At 38.6% G+C, this 25,810-nt stretch overlaps 1 protein-coding gene across 4 annotated transcripts in view; it reads left to right on the top strand.

Annotated features, from left to right (window-relative positions):
* LOC136875564 (uncharacterized) overlaps nt 1–25,810 on the top strand; it is a 47,176-nt gene that overhangs the window by 1,449 nt on the left and 19,917 nt on the right. The window contains exon 1 of one of the 4 annotated variants that reach the window (XM_068228069.1): nt 1,687–1,733. The exons of the other annotated variants lie outside the window; for them this stretch is intronic. Coding sequence (XP_068084170.1) covers nt 1,714–1,733 — 20 coding nt within the window. The 5' untranslated portion in view covers nt 1,687–1,713. Of the gene's footprint in view, nt 1–1,686; nt 1,734–25,810 lie in introns of those variants that run through there. 4 annotated transcript variants of the gene reach the window in all.

Raw genomic sequence — 25,810 nt, 5'->3', positions numbered from 1 at the left:
GCATTCAAATTGAACGGATTTATTCGTACTGACGATGCAATGATCTAATCAAATTCTTAACTCTTAAGTATCAATAGTGTTACTAACTAGTCAATCTTCAAACATCTTTGAACTAAGTTTTCTTTAAATACCCGTGTGTTGGCTTTGCCTATACTTGCTTCCAGTGAAGTTTGTTAATCGTTTAGGACCCATTAGCGTATTGGGTGACAACTTAGCGGGTTCGACCCTGCCTGTCTGGTTGTATTTAAAGGTGCTCAAATACATCCTTGTCAGTAGATTAAGGTAGGTGGATGCAAAGTGGGCTTCGGCCTTCAGGTGGTCCGTGGTTCGACGGCTCTGCGACCGATCAAGCGAGCAGAGGGGTGGTCGTGGCTCTACGCCTCTGCATTCGGGAGACGGAGAAGGGGTTTGTCCCCACCGTCGGCTGTCCTGAGAATGGTTTTCTGTGATTTTCCACTCACCTGCACTGTTCCTCGTATAGGCCACGGCTGCCAACCCCCTCACTTCCGAACATCTCCATCACCGTATCACATTTTCCTGGCCTGAGACGACGTTAGTTTAGAACAAATACAGTAGAGACAATACGCGACACTGAACGAGATATCGAGTGACATCTATTGGAGCTCTCTCTAGCGAGTAGACCTGAAAACTACTGATTCTGTCATAAGAGCACGTGTATTTTTGTGTGAAGTTTTTGGTGTTATTTATGCGTTTTCAGTGAGTTGACATAATTAAATAGTAGCGTGTGTCATTCCTTGATATCTCTTCTCAACACGAGGGGAAAGGTATGTGCTGTGTTTGGCTGCAGTAACTATGAAGTAGAGAAGAATGCGCGGTCGTTCAGGTTCCCTCGTGACAAGAAAATGTAAGTAATATTGTGTTTGCATATATATTCTTCCAGTGACAGAGACCTTTATAGTACTTCATAATCTTCTGAGCTGCTCGACCCATATTTTAACTGGCTTAAAATGAAATACGCATATTTTACTGTATAGTGCAGCAGTTAACCTTCAATACTGATGTGTTGTTGTAGGTGTGATCTGTGGGTTTTGAAATGTCACAGAAGTGATTTGGATAAGGTGTACAAGAAAGAAGGGACGTTACGCTTATATAAGAACTATAAGATCTGTTCAGATCATTTCCAGGCCAGTGACTTTAAAAATCCTCGACTATACAGCCAAGGGTATGTTACATTTTTACTCTAATTGTAGGCTACATAAATATTCCTCAAAGCATCACTATCGACAACATTTTCATACTTTTCTTTCTTTTATCCCTCTTCTCAGATTAAAGCCGGGATGTTATAGATTTTCTTTCTGTTAGTAGGCTTCATGTTAAGAGGAAAATTGTCCAGCTATTAAATGTTAATGCATTGCATATGTGTAAGGAATGTGCCGATATTTTTATTGACAAGTGCCTTAATGTGGTGATACAATGTTTTTAAATGAGAAAAAAGACAAATCCAACCGTAAGAGTTCAGGCAGGAATGCTAAAGCTAAAAAGTAATGCATAAATGAAAGATCAAGCCATTTCACAGCAGTCAATTTCACATCTTGTTTATATGTCTTAATTTCAGTCTTTGAATAATTACCTTTTAAATAATTCTTCATTCATTTATCCATTTCCGTATATACATTTCCATTGATATTTGAATTTAGCGTGATTTTTTTTTCAGGTCAAGTCACTAGGAGCGCCACCGTTGAATTGTCTCCCATGTTAGCGAGGCTAAATCCGTAAGTGTCGCGTATTGTCTCTACTGTATTTGTCTAGAAGGCCCGTCGTCCTCTCAAAAGACGGAATGAAAACTTAAGTACGGTAGTAATAGTTTAACTGAGGAATTACGGGCGTCAAATCAAAACGACCTGCATCTGGCCAGCCGAACTTTCCCTCGGATACTTCCGGCACTAAAAGCGTTCAGTCATTCATTTTAACTGGGGGATGGGAGTGCGCGTACGCCACGGAGGCTGTCCATTGAAATGGAGAACATCAACCCTTTTAGCTGTTATACGAGGGTTAACTCAGTGTCTAGGCTAATATTGTGTGCACTGGATTCTAATGGGCTACCGTACTGTAATTTGTTTCGAATTTTGGCCGAATATTCTTAGATTAAACAAATACCGGTATGGTATTATTCTGTAAGTTAAATCCTGACTGGTAAAGTTAGGTGACGAAATTAAAGTAAAATGTTGATTAGAGACATGGGAATGCTCGATGTGAACTGCAGGAAAGCACAAAGCAGATTTCCAAATAGATATCTATTAATCTAAAACCACTTAGTTCATGATAATAATAATCGTGCGGCTTCTGCTACCGTGGTGCAGACTTTGACATTGTCCTCTACGCATCCTGCCCAAAAATTTCAACATTTCGATTGTGCTGCTAACTAACAAAGAAAGCGAAATTCTACTGGAACGGGTGTTGAGTTCATTTTAATTTTATCGGGTGACAATGCACCACCCGGGATGTTTTAACACGCCAACGGCGATGACATGGAGTCCTTCAAAAACGGACTACATCAGCCGGGATCGAACCCGCTAACATAGTACCATTAGAGTACCAGTGATCCATTGACGCGGTCAGTCTGAATGGAAGACTCCGTCGAATGCAACAAGCCATTATCTTGGCAGACTGGTGTAGATATCCGTGTCCTTGCATCGTGGCAAATATCTCTTAAAAATCGTCTATAAACACAGCTTTACGATTTCCTCGTTAGGGAAACTGTTGCTCCGTTAGCTTTTCATCCCAGACCTAGACAAATATTAATCTTTGGAGTTAAGAACTTTTTAAGCCGGACTGTTTTAGACGGTGGAGCGCTGGCTTTCTGAGCTAGAGTTCGCGGGTTCGATTCTCGCTCAGTCCGGCGGTATGTTCAAATTAGAGCTGTTTATGGAGCGGAGGCTCTGGGGCTTTCAGTCGGTGCTTCAGGAGAACCTACGATTGAATGACAAGCGTGTAGTTTGAACTTGGTACGGGAAAAATGAAAGCGCCTCTTTTTCTTTACAGGAAATTTATAACTCGTCGCTATTACAGCGTGAAACTACGCCCATCCGTAAGTTAATACTTGAATTATTTGGCGGTATTACAGATGCCAGTCTTAAGTAACCCACGCCGTGCGGCCCTTTGCTGGGTGAGTGTACGCGGTGGACCCCTGTGGGTGGGGAACGCAGACGAAGAATTAACCCACGGTATCCCCTGCCTGTCATAAGAGACTAAAAGGGGCGACCAAGGGATGATCAAATTAGAACATGAAACTACTTGTGATTAGTACCACCGCGCGGGGAACACCATGGGTTGCTTTTACTTGTGCGTAGTACCACTATGTTGGGTACCAAATAGGTTTGATTGGTAGCAACCGAGAGTGCAACGGCTTTTACAGTACCTGTGATTTGTAGCACTATAATTATGAGCGACACCATGGGATGAGGGAACCCATGGTTCTGGCTTGCCTATATGAGGAACACCACAGGATAGTAAGAGTCCCTGTGGTTAGTACACTTGTGATCACCACCATAGGTTTGTGTTGCCTGTAAATGGTACCGCAATGTGCGAAACAGCATAGGTCTGTAATACATGTGCGAATTTCAATACCTGTGAGTAGTACCATAATGTGTGGAATACCGCGAATCTACGCTACTCTTGATTAGTACCGCAACATGACAAATACCACGGTTCTACTTTCCTAGCGATAAGTACCATTGTGAGGGGCCTCCGACTTGGATTTTGGATGCCTTTCGACTAAAAGTATAATCAATTCATTATTGTGCTATAGAAGCAGTACCTTGGTCAGTAATACCATTGTTCTATGGCAGCTTCTGTGCATATGAGGCACTGTGGGTCCGTTCCACTGATAGTTTTAAATTCATATCCATCCATCCATATATTCTTCATCCTCACGTTTTGAATTGTGGTCAGTGGATGTGTTTTAGGCTTTTGTCATTTCATTTTCTCATTTTGTACCATTAGATGAAAGCAACGGGAAACTACCTCACTCCTCATTTCTCTAGTATGCCTCTTCAGTGACTCGTAGGTTGTCTACGATAGCTTTTGGTGGAGCTGTGGAGGATCAAACCAGTCTTCAGGCTGGATACCCAACATACGTACCATCAGGGGCTGATGACCTAGATGTTATGCCCCTTTAAATAAGCATCATAATGAACATCAGTGGAACCGATTCCATAAACTGTTTGGCTCCTGTCCTCATCGCTATTCGACATAATTATATCCTTTTGGACTGGTCTCCACTGTTGGCAGTCCTGAGAATGGTTTTCCGTGGTTTTCCATTCTCCTGCACTAAGATGAGTGCCGGCACAGTTCCTAGTATAGACAACGGCTGCTGACCTCTCACCTTCACCCAACATCTTCACCAGATAAAATCTCCCTGATCTGAGAGACGGTGTTACCGTTCAGGAGGCCTGCCGTCCCCATCAGGGACCGAATGATAACTTTGGTGGTGGTGGTGTAGCAGTAGTTCAGGGGAGTAGACTACAGGGGGGAGGGGTTTAGAAACCCCCCTCTATGAAATCTTTACAAAAAGAAAATAAACAGAAACTGACAAACTAAATATTCAAGACATAATTGTAAAAAAAAAACATCTGTTGAATCTGTTTTCTAAGAAGCCTCGCAAGTAGGATTTCAGACTGTAAACTTACATCATTTGCTGTACAACTGTTGATCATACTGTTCTTGTTCTGTATTTTAATGGAAGATTTTGTAGCGTACTGCAATCTAAATACCAACATAATTCACGTGTATCAGTGCGAACAAGTCTTTCATGCATGCACAACACATGCACAAGCACCTTTATTATGTTCTATCATCACTTTGTACCTATAGTCCCCACCCCTCCTTTGTTCGATCCTGGCTACACTACTGTAGTAGTTATATCATCTTTCGTTGAATCTTACGTTCAACCCATATTCTTGCGAACAGCTGAAAGTTTCTCGTGCTCGTAATGGAGCGGAGGTGCACTCACTCGAAACTTCCGATTCAACTGTGCCATGTTTTACAGTGCAGCACAGACAGACTTGGACTCCTCCGTCAGCTCGCAAACAAGTTAATCATCCTATATTTCAGGTCACGTCTTTTACGTTTTTGACACTTATCCAGAAATTAAAAGCGAAATCAATATAAATGTACTGTATTCTTGCACCAATATGAGAATATTTACATAATAATAATAATAATAATAATAATAATAATAATAATAATAATAATAATGAATGCAAAGTATTGTATAAATTCTTTCCAGGTAGGGCCTACACTTTTCTGGGAAAGAATTGAACCTATGTAGATATAATGAATTACATGTCAATTAATTTTTAATTTTTTTATGAAATACTTGTGCGAGGATGCATTCATTCTTCTGAATGACTACGGTATATGTTCTTAGTTAAGAGGTATTGTATGGAATATCAGTGATATAGATCTATTTCTGTGTATGTAGGCAATGCTGTTTACAGGGTGCCAACATTCATGAACAGGAGGCGGCCCTCCAGTTAACCTCAGAATTTCCGTAACTGTTTTGCCTCCGTCGGTAGTACTGGAGATCACCGGAGAAGCGCTGTAATCGTATTATCCGATTCAATCAACAGGAGGGCTACCTTCTCTTCACAGCGCTAGTTCAAATACCTCAGCCTCATTTCAGTAGAATATACTGGCACTTGAGAACTGCTGCGGGAGGAAATTATGGCACCTCGGCATCTCCGAAAACTGTAAAACATAGTGGGAAGTAAAACCAGTAAAACTAACTTTATCAGAGTTAACCTTTTTATTTTGAACTTGTAAGCAAATACGAAAGTATGATTGTTATGAAAGGGAGCACTACTGCTATAGGGCTCATTTCAGGACAGTTTTCTCAGCCTGGAAAGTTTGATCTAATTTGTCAGCTACTGTAGCTTAACTTATAACTTAAGTTCTTCAGTCTGTCGGAACTAATTTATTTGTAAATTAATTTAAAAACTACCCGAAAAGCAAAACTTAGGCTTAATAATAGCTACCTGAAAAAAGAAAGAAGTTAATTAAAACCAGATATTTTTTCGGGTATAATTCGGTTATGGGTTTTCTTTACTTTCTAAATTTAACTTAACAGTTATAAATTGGCTCAGTTGGAACTGAAAAGAATCGGCTCTAAATAATAGACTATTGTAGCTTATTTTAAGCTAGTCTTCACGCAAATTCTTTGTAAAAGAATTGAAACTGATTTCCACCCCACACAGACTAATCAGGGGTGTAACATTAGGGCCTGCAATGCACGCAGGCCTGGGCCTTTTAAGTGGTCCCACAGATTCCTCATGGAAAAATAAAAATTTAGTCTGTCGCAGCATGGAAAGGGTCAGGTCAGATCGTGACTGTTTTCTAGAATCAAAGTATACTTTTTTACAGTTTTTATGTAGAGAAATTGCCAAATTTAGTGGCAGTTATTACAACTGAATGCAGCACAGCTGTAAACAATGCTTGTCCTTGCACTCTGTCATATCTATCAATCACCACTGATCTGCATTTAGGGCAGTCACGCAGGTGGCAGATTCCCTATCTGTTGTTTACCTACTCCTTTCTTTAATTGCAAAGAATTTAGAAATTTACTGAACACCTCCCTTGGTAAATTATTCCAATCCCTAACTCCCCTTCCTATAAATAAATTTTTGCCCCAATTTGCCCTCTTGAATTCCAAATTTATCTTCATATTGTGGTCTTTCATAATTTAAAAAAACGCCACTCAAACTTACTCATCTACTTACATCATTCCACGCCATCTCCACTGACAGCTTGGAACATACCACTTACAAACCATTATTCTCATTGTTCTGTATTGAAAACAGCTATATCACTAAGTTTATACAAGGAGTATTTTATTACACCACCTATTCAATACAATTCATTCCACTGTTGCGTGGTCAAATGAACATAGAAACTACCACATTTTAAGGTACAGGTTTTGTCCCTCTTTTACTGGGCATCATCAGTCTTATTCAATCCTAAAACAAACTTTGGTCTGAGGACTTTATCAAAATTACATAAATTGGTTTGACGAACACTTAATAGTATTGACACTGTGGATACGTTATATTTACAGTACAAAGATAGATAAAACATATGTACACATATTAAATCACTTTGAAAATTAAAATGTTTGTCTAAAATAATTTTTTATCACATTATTTCTTAAACGTAATTCATGTCTGACTCTGAAATGGATCCTCTTTGTAAAATGCTTGAACAGTATAAAACTCTTGGGGACCAGATTATTGAACCCAAGCCATCAATGGATAGGAATAGTATGACAAAACGTATATATTGTGGTTGAGATCTATTATTAAAAGGGTTAAAATACATAGCCAAATTGAAGGATATATGGATTAAGTTATCTTGTAATGTTGGGTAAAAATCATTGTATGTCTAGTACCAGCAGGCATTGGAGTGTTGGTCAAAATCGCTAAGAGTAATCAAAAGAATGAGCGATAGGTTCATACGACAATCTCGTAAAAACATAATGCCCCTTGAAGATGTAGATGTCTGTGGAAAAGAATGTGCCCATTCTGTAATGTAACAGAAAGCGAACTTGATGGCGTGTGAGTAGATCATTTTTCATTAAAATATAATTTGTTGTATAAAATGGGTACTTACTCATTCACAAAATACTATGTACGTCCTAATGTTTCAGCAGCGTTAGTCTGTTGGGCGTTCCTACTCCTAGTGTTGCATCGATGCGGTAGAGGTGGTGGGGAATGCTGAGGGGGAAGAGGGGTAGGCGGAGATTTGCATGCCGATGCTAATGTAGGAGGGGGTCGTTTGGAGGAGCAAGTGTAGGTTTGGTAATAACTTAGGTGTTAAACTATGCAGTGGACTTCTGACTTCCATTTTGTCATTAAGATTTTGATCTTTGTCTTGTCTAAAAAGATATGTATACTCTAATTCATTTAAGTTTTTTTTATTGAAGTCAAACTACCTTAAAATCTGGTAGTTTCTATGTTCATTTGACCACGCAACAGTGGAATGAATTGTATTGAATAGGTGGTGTAATAAAATACTCCTTGTGTAAATTTAGTGATATACATACCACTTAGTCAAGCAGCTAGTCTCCTTTCTCCCAAGTCTTCCAGCCCAAACTTTGAAACATCTTCGTAATGTTACTTTTTTTTGTTGTTAGAAATCGCCCAGAATAAATCGAGCTGCTCTTCTTTGGTTTGTTTCCAGTTCTCAAATCAATTAATCCTGATGAGGGTCCCATACACTGGAACCACACTCTAGTTGGGGTCTTATTAGACTTATATGCCCTCTCCTTTATGTCCCTACTACAACTTCTAAATAACCTCATAACCATGTGCAGAGATCTGTACCCTTTATTTACAGTACTGTTTGAGATGACCCTAAGGAAGATCTTTCCTTATATTAACACCTAGGTACTTACATTGATCTCCAAAACGAACTTTACCCCATCAATGCAGTAATTAAAAGTGAGGACTCTTCCTATTTGTAAAACTCTCAATCAGACTTTTAAGACCATTTATCACCATACCCCCAATCTAGTGGTGATGATAGGAATTGTGCTAGCTGCCGAAGCCTGTCTCGCTCCTCTGGGGCAATGATTAATGAATGACAGGCGAAATGATATTGGATAGAGTTGCTCATTCCATTCCTGACCTGGTCGGATGACTGGAAACAGGCTGTGGATATTCATTTTTCATTTCCATATCACCATACCATAGCCTGCTGTCCATCTCACAACATTGAGGTAATTTTGCAGTTGCTCACAATCTTGTAACTTCTTTATTACTCTGTACAGAATAACATCTGGAAAAATAACTGTAAAATTACCTCACCTACAATCATTATCACACATTTTAGGATCATTTCAACCTGTTATCTGACAAAAATAATAAGGTTTTGATAGTGACTGGAGATGCCTCACAGTAAGAGGCGAAATGTCTCGCATTAAAAAAAAAAAAACTTGAATGCCAACATCTTGTATTGTATTGAATAGGTGGAAATAAATATTAAATATTTTCCTATATACATTTTATGACTCAATACGGACGAAAAATGAATTTCATCACTTGTAATAAGTGGTATCTTCCGAGCTGTCAGCGGAGAGATGGCATGGAATGACATTAGTAGACAAATAAGTTCGAGTGGCGTCATTAAAAGTAGGAATGATCACAATATGAAGATAGTTGGAATTTAAGAGGACAAATTGGGGCAAATATTCATTTATAAGAAGGGGAGTTAGGGATTGGAATAACTTACCAAGGGAAATGTTCAATAAATTTCCAATTTCTTTGAAATCATTTAAGAAAAGGCTAGGTAAAGAACAGATAGGGAATCTGTCACCTGGGCGACTGCCCTAAATGCAGATCGGAATTGATTGACATTGAACATATGTGGAAAGCTTAGTTACATTTAACTGAGTTAACACTGGGAAATATAGCTCCCTTCTTTAAAATAAATACATAAATATGCTAACCAGGCTTCCAGTAGTTTTGGTATTTTGACTGACACCTACAGCAAAGAGATTCCACTAAGAACACAGCTGACGGCAGTAGCTGTAAATTATTCATTGCCTGTTATAACTGTGCTTTGTATTGATTTCACACCAGGCCAGCCTGTTAATGCTAAAACAGTTAACAAGAGCTGGATTTGTGCATTTTAAAATACAGTGGAACAATCACATTTCAGCATAGCGCACGGCACCTTCTCATTCATTTACATTAGTCTGTGTAGCAGAACGCTCGTTCTCTTGCTTCGGTGGGATGTACATGATGACCTCTGTGGCAGTGACCATTTTCCCATTCCATGAACCTACTACGCTGGCGTGGCAGAGGGAGAGGTGATACACATGGCGCATCCCAGATGGCTGATGGGGGGGTCCTAACCGGCTTGCCGGCAGACTTGAGGGAAATAAAATACCTCTCGTGGACCAAACACAACCGCCTGTGGGTGGGGGACACCAACAAAGAATACACCCACGGTATCCCCTGCCTGTCGTAAGAAGCGACTAAAAGGGGCGACCAAGGGATGATTGTCTTGGAACAATGAAACTACTTTGATTAGTACCACCATACGGAGAGCATCATGGGTCGCTTTTACTTGCGCGTAGTACCACTATATTAGGTAGCAAATGGGTTTGTGATTAGTAGCACACAGGAGCACCGTGCGGTCGGCTTTTGCAGTACCTGTGATTAGTACCACCATATGAGCAGGACCATGGGATGATAGCTACCATGGTTCTGCCTTGCCTGTGATTAGTACCCACTATATGAGGAACACAGGGATAGGGGAAGGTCCCTGTGGTTAGTACATCTTATGTGATGAACACCATAGGTTTGTGTTGCCTGTAAATGGCACCGCAAAGTGAGAAAAACATAGGTCTGCATTATATGTCGAATTTCATAACCTCTGAGTAGTACTATAATGTGTGGAATACCGCAAGTCTCTGCTCCTTTTGATTAGTACCGCAATATGACAAATACCATGGTTCTATTTTCCTAGCGATCAGTACCGTTATGAGGAGTCGATAACTTGGATTTTGGACTCCCTTTAGACTGCAAGCATCATTGTTTGTGTTATGCTATAGCAGCAGTCCCTTGGTCAGTAATCCTATTCTTTTACGTCAGTTTGTGTGAATGTAAAGCATTGCGGGTCGCATCCACTGATTGTTTTAAATTCATGTCCATTCATTCATTCTTCGTTCTCACGCTTTGAATTCTGGTCAGTGGAGAATTTTAGAATTTTAATTTGTCATTCCATATAGTCTCATTTCGTACCATTAGGGGCCGATGACCTCGATGTTAGGCCCCTTTAAACAACAATCATCATCATTTCCCCATTATCCTTACTTTGTTGAAACAGAAATCCATAGCTCTTCCCTGATGTATTCTTAAATGTGCTGATTGGCCAAAGTTCACATCACTAGCTGTCTTTAACAACATGAATATCCAGAGCGTAGAAGACGATATAGCTTATATCATACACGTTATTCTTGCTGCTGCTGCTGCTGCTGAGAGTCCATTCCATCTTATTCTGGGACTCCTCGACGGTAACTCATTCCTTGGTGGAACAAAGATGCAGCAGCTATAAAAGAATGTTGCACTCATAAATGCTATCGTAGGCAGCCTACTGTGGCCATCTTGGTAACATTAAAAAAAACTCCATGCCACAACAGAGTTCTTATTTGACAGAGTAAGAAAGATTCTTCGGAATGATGTCTGATGTTAGTCTTCACAAGTGTGGACTAGACTTAAATGTACTTAGGGAGTACAATACTGGAATCGTCAATACTCGAAATTTCCACTGCAGGCAGTATAGTCACTGATCCATCCATGGTTGCTAACAATCTAGCAAGTTGTTTCGCATGTGTGTCGTTCTAGGAATTACCATCCTGATTTCCTGGCTCTGAAGCAGGAGACAAAGTAATTTTATGCTTGCCACTCAAGCTTCACAAGACAAAGCGGGAACTCTGCAGCGTCTTGACACTCTTCAAGGAAACTGCTCCCAGACCAGATAATATCCGTAACATGTTGAAACACCTTGGCGACAATAGCCGTTAATATCTTCATGGGCTGTTCAACCATCTCTAGATAGAGGGTGAATTTCAGTCAGTGGTGAGAGGGGGGAATAGTAATTCCTCTTCTCAAGCCTGCCAAAGATCCTACTGTAAGTATACAGGAAGTTAGACCTATTTGTTTCACTGTCTGTGTAAGCTGTCTGAGAGTATGGTGAATCGTAGACTTGTATGGCTGGGCTGAGTAGCTGATGGTTGATGCTCTGGCCTTCTGACCCCAAATTCGCAGGTTTGATCCTTGCTTAGTCCGGTGGTATTTGAAGGTGCTCAAATATGTCGGCCTCATGTCTGTATATTTGCTAGCAAAAAGAACTCCTGTGGGACTAAATTCTGCCACCTTGGAATCTCCAAAAACCTGCAAGTAGTTGCAATCAATCGTCAATCACTACAGATCTTCATTTAGGGCAGTCGTCCAGGTGGCAGATTCCATATGTTTTCCTAGACTTTTCTTGAATGATTTCAAAGAAATTGGAAATTCATTGAACATTGCCCTTGGTAAGTTATTCCAATCCCTAGCTCCCTTCCTAAAAATTGTTTGCCCCAATTTGTCCTCTTGAATTCAAACTTTATCTTCATATGATCTTTCCTACTTTTAAAGACACCACTCAAACTTATTCGTCTACTAATGTCATTTCATGCCATCTCTCCACTGACAGCTCAAAACATACCACTTAGCCGAGCAGCTTGTTTTCTTTCTCCCAAGTCTTCCCAGCCTAATCTTCGCAACATTTTTGTAACACTACTTTTTGTCGGAAATCGCACATAACAAATCGAGCAGCTTTTCTTTGTATTTTTTCCAGTTCTTGAATCAAGTAATCCTGGTGAGGGTCCCATACACTGGAACTATACTCCATTTAGGGTCTTACCAGAGACTTGTATGCCCTCTTCTTTACATCCTTAATACAACCCCTAAACACCCTCATAACCATGTGCAGAGATCTGTACACTTTATTTACAATCCCATTTATGTGATTACACCAATGAAGTCATTTCCTTGTATTAACACCTAGGTACTTAACAATGATCCCCATAAGGAACTTTCACCCCATCAATGCAGTAATTAAAAGTGAGGACTTTTCCTATTTGTAAAACTCTCATTGAGACTTTTAACACCATTTATCACCATACCCCCAATCTAGTGGAGATGATGGGAATTGTGCTAGCTGCCAAAGCCTGTCTCGCTCCTCTGGGGCAATGATTAATGAATGACAGGCGAAATGATATTGGATAGAGTTGCTCATTCCATTCCTGACCTGGTCGGATGACTGGAAACAGGCTGTGGATTTTAATTTTTCATTTCCATATCACCATACCATACCTGCTGTCCATCTCACAACATTGAGGTAATTTTGCAGTTGCTCACAATCTTGTCACTTATTTAGGCCTATTACTCTGTACAGAATAACATCTGCAAAAAGCCTTATCTGATTCCACTTTACTCATATCATCTATATAAATAAAAATGAATCACTAAATGTGTTGCTAAGCGCAACTCGGGAACAGCTGGACCAATTCGGCTAATTCTTTTCTTCAAATATTCGTCAAAGTCCGAGTAAGGTTTTTACGAAGAGAAAAATTGGAAAAAATGCCAGGAAAAACCGCAAAAGCCCCATTTCTCTTTTTCCATTCAAACTGTTCTCTTTCCTTCTCCCACGTTTGCACTTAGCGCTGTCCACCTCTAATCCAGCGCTTTTGCCAAATGCCCGTAAATCTCAATGTTATAGATTAAAATGGGTGAATATCAGATTATGTACAAAATTTTAAGCCGCATTTGATGCCATTAACAGAAAAAAGGTTTACAAAATAATTGAGTGTAAGAATGTTAATATAATGGAATGTTACCTCAAATGCAAAATCTTCATTGCATAGAATTTATCATGTCATAACTATTTTATATTCACTATATTTGTAATTTTTTTTCACTGCTGGTAAAGGAACATTTCAGCTCAATGTAGATTAGTTTGGTTTTAAATTTAAATGATAGGAACATGCACTATTTGTTTCCTTTCAGTCATATTCAGAGATATTTATGTGCAGGCACGAAAGTCAGTCGCTGGCCAGCTTCTTTGCTATTAAATTTGCATGGGGGGTCAAAGCGAGACAAATGGTCTTCAGATATGGAAGTTATTTTTGAAACGCCCCAAGTTCTTATCTTGCTTAGTTCTCAGTTTGTGACAGGAAGAATATCTCCTTGGGTTTTGGTTTTGCGCGAACGCTCTCCAGACAGTCGCACGCAGTGTCGTAGTTAGACCTTTGTCTACCTTGATTGTTTTTAAATCTTCGCTTCTCAACAAACAAGTTCATCGATTTCTTTGGTCGATTGGTTTATTTTGTATGTGTTTCCATATACAGTATACTCATTTCAAGACTCATGCCGCCTATAAGACGCGGGCGGAGCAACTTCGGTCGAAGAACTCAATGCTGCAAGCCAAGCCAATTTTCAGTCTAATCGGACTGCACAAATTTACAAATCAGAGAAGAAATGTACAATGAGGCGTTGATATCAATTAAGAACATGTGCTTGATGTCAAAGTATTATCTCAATTAGGCATGGTCGCGCCCAATCGCCCGATGCACAACGCTTTTAATCAAGAGTTGCAACATGAAAAACTGCACGATCTCGGTGCTTTAAGGGAATCAGTTCCGCTATTGAACCAACAATAAAAGTATGTATTTGATACTCTAATGAAAGTAGTAAATGATGGAACTGGAGGGTACAGGAAAAACTTTCTTAATTTCATTGATTTTTAGCAACAATTGGCTCACACAATGAAATTGCACTCGCACTTGCTTCATCAGGCATTGCAGCTACATTGTTGGAAGCCCATTCAGCGCTCAAATTTCCGTTGAATATGCAAAGCAACGAAACTCCGACCTGTAACATATCAAAGAACTCTGCAATGGCAAAGGTTTTGCAACAATGTAAATTAAGTGTGGGATGAATGCATCATGGCACATAAAATGTCTTTGGAGGCATTAGACGGAACCATGCAAGATATGCGGAACAATCAAAACCAATTTGGTGGAGCGATGATTTTGTTAGCAGGAGATTTTCGTCAAACATTGCCAGTGATTCCATGTTCAACGCAAGCTGAAGAATTTAATGCGTGTTTAGTCATCAGTTTTGTAGAAACACGCCAAGATACTAAATTTAAGCCAGAATATGCGTGTCGAGTTGCAAAATGATCCACCTGGAGAGATAATTTCAAAACTAATTGGCATTGGTGTCCGGCTCCCTGGCTAAGTGGTTAGCGTGCTGGCCTTTGGCCACAGGGGTCCCGGGTTCGATTCCCGGCAGGGTCGGGAATTTTAACCATCATTGGTTAATTTCGCTGGCACGGGGGCTGGCTATATATGTCGTCTTCATCATCATTTCATCCTCATCACGACATGCAGGTCGCCTACGGGAGTCAAATCTAAAGACCTGCACCTGGCGAGCCGAACATGTCCTCGGACACTCGGCACTAAAAGCCATACACCAGTTCAGTTTTTTTTCATTGACATTGGTAATGGCAAATTCCCTTCAGACGTTCTGACTGGCTGCATTACTTTTCCTGACAATTTTTGTCAGTTGACTGAATCCAAAACTGAACTCTCTCAACACATTGTTCAAAATTACACAGATCAAATTTGGTTGAGTGAACGAGCTATATTGACTGCCAAAAACATGGATGTAAATGAATTAAATTTCAAAGTTCAAAATGAAATTGCTGGTGAATTGAGGACATACAAATCAGTTGATTCCGCTACTAACCAAGATGATGTAAACTATCCACCCAAATTTTTGAACTCGCTGGATTTGCCAGGATTGCCACCTCACATTCTTCAATTAAATGTCGGTTCAGTGGTCATAATGTTGCAAAATATCAACCAACCGCGCCTTTGTAATGGCACATGGCTAGCGGTTAAAACATTACTGAACGTGATCGAAGCAACCATTCTAACGGGAAGTATAAAGACGCTTTGATACCATGCATCCCTAGGATTCCGACTGACATACCATTTGAATTTAAACGACTGCAGTTTCCAGTATGGCTTGCTTTTGCTATGACCATAAATCCCAGGGGCAGTCATCGAGTGTTTGCAGCATTAATCTTGAAAACCCATGTTTCTCGCATGGCCAATTGTATGTTGCCTGTTCCCGTGTTGGAAAACCATCAACTTTGTTTATGCACCAGGTAATCAAACAAAAAATATCGTGTACCTTAAAGCTTTACAATGAAAAATATCTTCAGTGTTGATTGGAATCAGTGTTTTCTATGATAGTTATTTCCTACGAAGAAAGAGGAGTAAGTTTTGCCACATTATCTTCACGCCATCAACTTATCAGGTTACTTGATTTGCAATGGGATCTGTGAGGGATTTGAAGACCTGCTGAACAGTTCCCATCTACGTTACAGTCAATCAGGGTTATTTCTGGGTTGTAATATGCTGTGACCTATTTGAGCATTTCCTTATTCACAATCAAGATATTAATATTGCAGGTAATGAAAACACGTTTTTCTAGTAGTTTGTTACTTTTAGTAGCAGTAGAAAATTAACTTATTTGATGTTGATGATTCGTCATTTGTATTATTCTGACTTTTGTGTGCAGTACAGACTGAATTTAAATTCGTTTCATTGGCATTTATTTTTGACAGAACGTCTGTCGGGTCAGCTAGTTTATATATATATATATATATATATATATATATATATATAAGAAAACATAAAGGTCCAATAATACTGCTTTGAGGAATTCCCCTCTTAATTATTACAGGGTTAGCTTCACCTACTCTAATTATCTGAAATCTGTTCCCTAGAAATATAGCAACCCATTTAGTCACTCTTTTGTCTAATCCAGTTGCACTCATTTTTGCCAGTGGTCTCCCATGATCCACCCTATCAAATTGCCTTAGACAGATCAATTGCAATACAGTCCATTTGCTCTCCTGAAACCAAGATAATCTGCTATATCTTGCTGGAATCCTACAAGCTAAGCTTCAGTGGAATAACGTTTCCTATACCCGAATTGCCTTCTATCGAACCAGTTATTAATTTCACAAACATGTCTGATATAATCAGAAAGAATGTTTTCTGAAAGCTTACGTGCAATGTATGTCAAACTGACTGGCCTGTAATTTTCAGCTTTGTCTATCACCCTTTCCTTTGTACACAGGGGCTACTATAGCAACTCTCCATTCATTTGGTATAGCTCCTTCATGCAAACAATCAAGTAAGTACTTTGGATATGGTACTATATCCCAACTCATTGTCTTTAGTATATCTCCAGAATTCTTATCAATTCCAGCTGGTTTTCTAGTTCTCAAGTTTTGTATCTTATTGTAAATTTCATTGTTATCATAGGTACATTTTAGTACTTCTTTAGAATTAGTCACCTTCTCTATCTGGACGTTAACCTTGTAACCAACCATATTTACATGTAGTTAGTGGGATGTAAAGCCAATATAATAATAATAATAATAATAATAATAATAATAATAATAATAATAATAATAATAATAATAATAATAATAATAATAATAATAATAATTGTTGTTGTTGAGTCATCAGTCCATACTGGTTTGATGCAGCTTTCCATGCCACCCTATCCTGTGCCAACCTTTTCATTTCTACATAACTGGTGCATCCTACATCTCCTCTAATCTGCTTGGCTTACCCTTACCATTCCTACCCCGTACACTTCCATCAAAAAGCAACTGTACAAGTCCTGGGTGTCTTAAGTAAGATTCATCCTATCATTCTCTCTCTTCTCTTCAAATTTAGCCACAACAATCTCCTCTTACCAATCCAGTTCAGTATCTCTTCATTCTTGATTCGATCTATCCATCTCACCTTCAGTATTCTTCTGTAACACATTTCGGAAGCTTCTATTCTTTGAGCGAGTTATCATCCATGTTTCACTTCCATACAATGCCACACTCCATAGAAAAGTCTTCAAAAACATTTGTCTAATTCCTATATCAATGTTCAAAGTGAGCAAAATTCTCATGAAAGGCCTTCTTTGCTTGTGCTAACCTGCATTTTATATCCTCATTTCTGCCATTATTTTACTACCCAAGTAACAATATTCATCCACTTTAAGACTTCATTTCCTAGTCTAATATTTCCTGTATCCCCTGACTTCAAATGATTACACTCCATTACTTTTGTTTTGGACTTAATTTTCATATTGTACTCCTCACCCAAGACTCTATCCATACCATTCAGCAACTTCTCCAGCTCTTTTGCATTCTGAGATGAAATATAATTGACAAACCTCAGGGTTTTGATTTCCTCTCCATGGATTGTGATTCCCTTTCCAAATTCTTCTTTGATTTCCTTTACTGCCTATTCTATATAAACAATGAAAAGAAGGGGGGGAAACTGCAGCCTTGCCTCACCCCTTTCTGGATTGCTTCTTTTTCATAGCCCTAGATTTTTATTACTGCAGACCGATTTAAGTATATATATAATTTATTTTCTTATTGTAGATAATTCTTTCTTGGTACATGATTCCGATGACTTTCAGATTCTCAAATAGCTTGGTCCAATCAAAATTATCAAATGCCTTTGCTAGATCTACAAACGCCATGTATGTGGGTTTGCCATTCTTAATTCGATCCTCTAAGATGACATAAAGTTAGGATTGCTTTACATGTTCCTATATTTCTTCTGAAGCCAATTTGATGTTCTCCCAACTCTGTTTCAATTTTTCTTTCCATTCTCCTGTAAATAATACATGTTAGAATTTTGCAGGTGTGAGATACTAAACTAATGTTGGGGTAGTTTTCACACTTGTCAGCACTGCCTTTCCTGGGAATAGGTATAAAAACATTCTGCTGAAAATCAGATGGCACTTCTGTCTCATAAATCTGGCACACTCAATGAAATAACCTTGCCATGCTGGTTTCTCCTAAAGCAGTCAGTAATTCAGAGGGAATGTCATAAATTCCATGTGCTTCATTCCTATTTAGATCTCTCAAAGCTCTGTTGAATTCTGACCTCAAAATTGGTTCACCCATTTCATCAGCATCAACAGCCTCTTGTTCCAGAACCATATCTACAGTACATCTGTACCTTTATACAACTGCTCTATATATTCCTGCCATCTTTCTGCCTTTCCTTTCCTTAGAAGTGGTTTTCCATCTGAGCTCTTAATATTCATACACCTAGTTTTCCTTTTTCCAAAGGTTTAATTATCCTATATGCAGCATCTACCTTTCCTAGGGCCTTCCAACATTCAACATCCTTGGACTTCTCCTGCAGCCATTCTTTCTCAGCTGCCCTGCACTTTCTATCCACTTCATTCTTTAATCGCCTGTAAAGTCTTTTCTGCCCTCTTAATTTTTTGCATTCTTGTACTTTCATTATTCATTGATCAGGTCTTGTATCTCTGAGTTATCCATTGATTCTTAGTTGCTCTTTTCTTTCTTCCTAACATCTCTTCAGCAGCCCTGCTGACCTCATTCCTTATGACTGTCTATTCTTCTACTGTTTCTTTCATCCTTTCCATTTAGCCCTTGTGCAACATGTTCCTTGAAACAATCCTTCACGCTCCTTTCTTTCAACTTGTCTAGATCCCATCTCACTGGATTCCTTCTCTTCTTCCAATTTCTTCAACTTTAGATGGCATTTCATGACCAACAAGTTGTGATCAGTCCATGTCTGCTCCTGGGAAAGTTTTGCAATCCAACACCTGGTTTCTGAATCTGTCTAGTCATAATGAAGTCTATTTGATACTTGTTAGTATCTCCAGGTCTTGTCCATGTGTACAGCCATCGTTTTTGGTGTTTGAACCAAGTATCAGCAAGGACTAAATTGTGATTGGTGCAGAATTCAACCAGCCAACTTCCTCTTTCGTTCCTTTGTCCAAATCAGAATTCTCCTACTGCATTACCTTCTCTTCCTTGGTGGCCTACCACTGCATCCCAGTCTCCTATCACAATTAGATTCTTGTTGCCTGATAGCTACGTGACACAAATCGTGCAGCCCCTTGCTCCGTGCATTCCTTGTACCTCCAACCAGGTACGTTTTGGCACTCTAAAATATTGCTCTCTTGACATTGGAACATCTAACTGGCCATGGCTGAAAACTGAGATAAACAGAACCTTCACATCCCTTGGAGTTTATTGATCGATGCAAAAATGCCAAGCGAATTAGAAATTGTTGATGCCTCTTGTAAGAAAGTGTTTTATCAGATGTTAAGTCAATTTGAGAGATCAGAGTCTCTGTCCAGCTTTATCTTCACTTATTTTTCCAAATCTAATGAATTTTCGTACTTAGAATTAGGCCCAAATCTTTCCATATAGGAGCCGTTGGGAAATGTTCAGATTTTTAAGGAGCATAACTATGGCTCCAGTTTTTAAAATATGTGGAGGAAAAGCATAAGGAATTCAATAATTATGCACGAGTAGGAAATTGAAGTAGCTAGCTTTAATCTTCAGCACCCTACTCAATTATTGATGCTGGTGTATAGTTTTGAATTAGCGGGTATAAGCCCAGTGACAAATAAATAAATAAATAAATAAATAATAAATAAATAAATAAATAAATAAATACATTAGTTAATTAAGTATGGCAACTTGCAAAAAACTTCTTTTGCAGAAGTGAATGTTTTGCTATAAATTTCAATTACGACATAATGTGCTAAAATTTGGGCTGGTAGTTTAATAACATTTGATCAATCATCTACAGAGGGGCATTCCATTCCTTTTGTTGTATTGACCACATGCACCTTGTAATCTGCAGGCCTTTGGTCTGAGCAGCAGTCGCTTGGTAGGCCATAGCCCTTTGGGACTGTTACATCATGGGGTTTGGTTTTATAAATAAATAGTTTGGCGTTAAGCATGTGACAAAACGGACTAAAAATTTACTGTCCCAAGAACAAATATTTTCCTACAAGAAGGAATGGAATGTAGTTTTCTATGATATATTTTAGAAAATGATTCACATGCGTTCATGAATGACTATTTGCCATTGGGGATTATCCTATATTGAGCTGTGCTAATCGAATATCACCAGCTGCTTTGGAATTTAATTTTAAACCAGACACCAAATTCTCACTTAAATGTAAAGGAATGTTCAATGTAATGTGCACTGTTAAACAGCTGGCCAGCAAACAAGTTTTCCCTGTCCACGAAGTACCAGCTGACAAACAAGACCCTGCGCAACTGTGCCTACTACCCCATCATGCCTGCTGCTCAGTGCTCTCATGGTTCATGCAGGCTTGGGCTTGCCAGTAAGAGTGCATTAGCCAATCAGAATGCTACATTTTTCTTTAATTATTTAAAAATATACGTCAAGAAATTTTTATGCTTTTAAAGACTCTGCAAGTATGCACGCAAAGAGCTTTCATCAGAATGCTTCATGATGTCCATCGGTTCTCTCAAAATGGATGTTACAAAAATCAGCCTAGTGCTTTAAATATATAGATTATTCTTGCAACATAAAAATATTTTCTGTATAATATGAGTTAGAATTAAACTGTCCTGAATCTTAGACATTGCTTTCCTCAGGATCTACATGCCAAAGGAAGAGCATTTAATAAAATGCTTCATGAACATTAGGAATGTACAAATCTACAATCTTCTGGATGTCTTTAATTCTTTGGGTTGATGCTGACCATGTCAATAAGCTTATTCTTAGGGCAGTGCAAGTATCGAATGGGAATGTCTCAGCTGGAAGTGTAACATTGCTTCACCACTAATAGTCTCAGATTTTCACAACTTATGGATACATTGAGTAGCAGAAGTAATGAAATAATACAGACTGCTTCTTGGATTGTGTAATTTTCTTCCCTAAGAAACCTATTGAATTTTTCTTATAGCCCTTAACTCTTCCAATTTTTAATGTCATTTCATACATACAGATTAATCTGACAACAAATTTACTTGTCTTGCACCTGGAATACAGTCTTATGATTGATCTGCAATGTAAATTCTATTTCTTCAGCTATTCCTCTATTCTGCGATAATCTTGATCAATCACAATAGTAATGATTGACCTCATATCTGCAAACGGTGTTCTATGTTAAAGTGGTTTGCATCTGATAGAGACTGCAGAATTCTAAGCACTGTGAGATTTTGATATTGGCCAGGGAATAAATTGGATAAGTCTTCTTAAACAATGAAGTTTGAGGTTTTCATAATCCTTCAGAAAAGTGCAAACTTGGTAGCCCTTTATAAGCTTGCCCTTCATGATAAAAGTAGAAAACTGATTTACTAATTTATCATGCATGTGGAACGTACAGGTGCACTACTGCTTGTAGTAAAATATTTCTTGCACAGATGCATATGGAAAAGGTATATTTTGAATATAATCAATGCAAATTGCACAATCATCAGTGGATCAGTGGTAGTGTTGGCTCTTGGAATCCAGAGGTTTAAACCAGAGGCGTATGCAGAAAACATTTTTGGGTGGAGGGGATATTATATTAAAATTTGAGGACTTCTATAAAATAATGCAGGATGCATATTGTGAAATTAGAAACACTAAATTTAAAATTTCAAAATAACACAATTATTTAAGACCCAGTCGCTTCCACAAAGAGACCTGAAGGTCACCTCTCTGATCACTACGGCATAATACAGTAAAATTGATAAAAAGAGGTTTTTATGAAGTGGTGAATATAAAATTATCATCCTCGCGTACACTGCGGAAAGAAGCCGTGTAAGTGTAAAGTACGCTCTCATGACAGAGGCGAAGAATACAACATACAATTGTACGCTTCGATGAAGAGGATACCGTGATGGTCATCTTCTGTGCACTCAGGAGATTAGCAAGACGAATATCAGACAGACGTTTGCATGAAGTAGTGATATAACAACTCAACACGTAACTCCTAGTGGAAGGAGGAGATGCACTTGTAATGTATGTCAAGAGAATTTCAACGGAGGATAAGGTCTAGAAATTACAAGAAACGTCTACAACATTCGGAGAAGCTATGCAAGAACGAAGAGTGCAAGTTTACGCTTTCACCTAGAAGCAACCTGAACCCTCCCTGGGATAAAAGTGTACAGGTGTCATTAATGCAACAGTGCGTTTTCGCGAATTGTTGTTCCAGAAAAACACCATTGCATTCACTCGGGTGAGACTACACAAGTGTACAATATGCGGTAATACGTTATCATGAAAAACTACAGATTAACCAGGACCTGCTCACCTGATGAGCTAAACTGAGCACTGTCCCTGCATTGCAGGAGGCCATAGCCCTTAGGGGATTCATACAGCTAATTCATATGTATTAATGTTGATTTACATTAAGACCTCTTGGGTTTTTTGGCCAATTCATGGATTATATTTTCTATGGTCACATGTTCTGCTTTGTGTACATACAAGAGCTAGTCCATTTAATTTTTCCTGTGCAGTCATATTCTGCAAATAACCTTTTAAATATTTCATGGATGAAAAAGAATATTCTGGTGTGGCACTGGTAACTAGTAAGACAAACAGTTTCTGTACCAGTACTTGATATATTGTTGAGAAAAGATCTCTGTTGCAAAATGTTAAGTGCATAAATATTGTCCATTTGTTCTGGATGATTTAGTTCTTTTCCCACATTTTGAATTCACTGGAAAATACTATTTTACCCATGTTATCCTCTGGCCATTGAGTCGTCATGGCTTCAACAATATTTCATGATATGCCTTCAAAATTGATTGAGGGAGAACTATTTCAATGTTGTCTGGTTCCATGGCTAAATGGTTAGTGTGCTGGCCTTTGGTAATAGGGGTCCCGGGTCAGATTCCCGGCAGAGTTGGGAATTTTAACCATCATTTGTTAATTTCGCTGCCACATGACGATGCGAAGGTTGCCTACTGGCGTCAAATCAAAAGACCTGCACCTGGCAAGCTGAATGTGTCCTTGGACACTCCCGGCACAAAAAAATGCCATATGCCATTTCATTTCAGTGTTCTTCAGGATATACTTCTGTTGCAGAAATTAATGAAGAAGAAAATTAAAATCCTGTAAGACTCCTCCAGGTCTTAGGTATCCCTACGTATTTGTCGACAACTTTCCGAGGAATCCCTTGCTTATAAATTTAAATTCTTTTGCAATTTTCTTCGACTGCAAGAAAATCAAACTGAATTTGTATTTCATTTCTAGCAGTTCTTCAAGATGTTCTCACAGATTAACACAAGTATTGATCTACCTGGTTTGACTGAAAAATTGTGGAATGTCCGAGGGACAAACAGAAAAAAGTTAAAACAATAACCACTGATACTATAAAATCAGAATGTATCTCAGCTGCGAATGAAAATGACTTGCTTGATGTTTCAAAATCTACAAAGTTCTGAATTTCTATAAGTGAGTTTACAATGACATCATGCAGAAAAGCAATAGCATCAGTGTTCAACCCTGCGTATCATGCAGAATTTGAGTAATCGCTTTCCTTTAGCACTTCACGTACACTGCTCAATGTTTCTTTAATGTAGTTTCTCCATTAGGTGATGCTCTAAAAAAATGTAATTATATAGTTCATAGTGGCCAAATATTCCTTATGCTAGGCATGCTGCATGCTTGAGAATGTTAAATTAGATTAATAGTTTGCATAGTACACACAGTGTCTGAGTACTCTCCCTTATTTTACCAGTACAGCCATTATACACATATGGGTAAACCAATGAACGCCTAGCATTGCATACGTGCAATGGCGTGCTGGTGCTCTTTTCTTTCAATGTATGAAGTTTTCCAGTAAAAGAATTGAAATTGCGCACGTACAGTAGAAGTCAGATATAGCGAGTACGGCATATAACGAGAACCCCGTTATAACACTTTTGTCTGCCCCTTCAAAATTCCTATATTAAACTATGTATTATCCTTCAGTTACAGCAAGAGCCCTATCACTGATGCATCCGTTATTACGAGCGATTTCCCACGTTCAATTTTTTTCATTGCCGATGTTTATGCACCCAGTCATTATACTGCATGCGATCGATCATCTTCGGCACCATAGCGTTTTTTCGCTATGTCCACCAGCGAGCGCTCTCGTCGACATTCGAAGGCAATGTCGGAGTTGATTAGTAATACCCATCGACTGCTCTTCCGCAAGGAAAATGAAAAAGAACATATTTTCGTAATAAATGCGTAAATAACGTGCCCAATAGCTGTTTACTCGTTAAAGATAAACGCTGTATAAATGATAGCTTAATTTGAATGCTAAATACCACAATTAAGAATGAGATGGGCTTACACCTCAAGATATGGCAGAGCAAGTCATTGATTACGAGGTTAGTTTATATTTTCTCGCGTCCGTTAAATTATGGAAAGGCTATTATCATGTACATTTATAGCGAGAAGGTTATAATTTCTCTACTGGCACTTGAAATGTTTTCATCATACATATAGTACAGTTAAGTTAGGATAGATGGCGCTATTTGAATGACAAAACTGTAACATTTGCCACTAAGTGCGATCGATAATCTTCGGTGCGGTATAGTTTTCGCGCTATGTGCATTTACGAGCTCTCTCGTCAACATTCGGATGCGATATTGGAGTCAATTAGTAATACCCGTCAGCTGCTGTTCTCTAAAGAAAATGTGAAATGAGCCGGGCTGAGTGGCTCAGACGGTTGAGGGTCTTCTGACCCCAACTTCGCAGGTTCGATCCTGGCTCAGTCTGGTGGTATTTAAAGGTTCTCAAATAAGTCAGCCTCGTGTCAGATTTACTGGCACGTAAAAGAACTCCTGCAGGACAAAATTCTGGCACCTCGGTGTCCCCGAAAACCGTAAAAGTAGTTAGTGGGACATAAAGCTAATAACATTATTATTATTATTATTATTATTATTATTATTATTATTATTATTATTATTATTATTATTATTATTAATACGAAATGAAGAGGATAACACATTTTCATAATAAATGCGTAAATGTGGCCAATAGCAGTTGTTAACTCGTTAAAAATAAAGGCTGAAGTAAACAATATCTTAATTTTAATGGTATACCGTATACTGAAATTAACTAAGAATGTGATACACCTCAAAATATAGCAGGGTACATCACTGATTTCAGAAGATATTTATATTTTCTCACGTCTAGTTAAATTTCGGAAGACTATTCCCATGTCAATTTTTAGCGAGGAGGTTATTTTTTCTCTACGTGCGTTTCAAATAGGTTTTCATGATACGTATATAGTTAAGTTAGGTTAGGTTAGGTGACACCATTTGAAGAAGAAAACTTAAATGCTTGCCACAGAAGCCTCTGGAGTGATACCGTATTTCTCTGAATCAGACGATGTTTCTTTCTCAGAATCTCATGTGAAAAATCAAG

The sequence above is a fragment of the Anabrus simplex genome, chromosome 6 (genome assembly GCF_040414725.1).
Source record: "Anabrus simplex isolate iqAnaSimp1 chromosome 6, ASM4041472v1, whole genome shotgun sequence".
NCBI lineage: Eukaryota > Metazoa > Arthropoda > Insecta > Orthoptera > Tettigoniidae > Anabrus > Anabrus simplex.
Note: the sequence above shows the minus strand (reverse complement) of the source record. Positions and strands in the feature narration are given on the sequence as shown.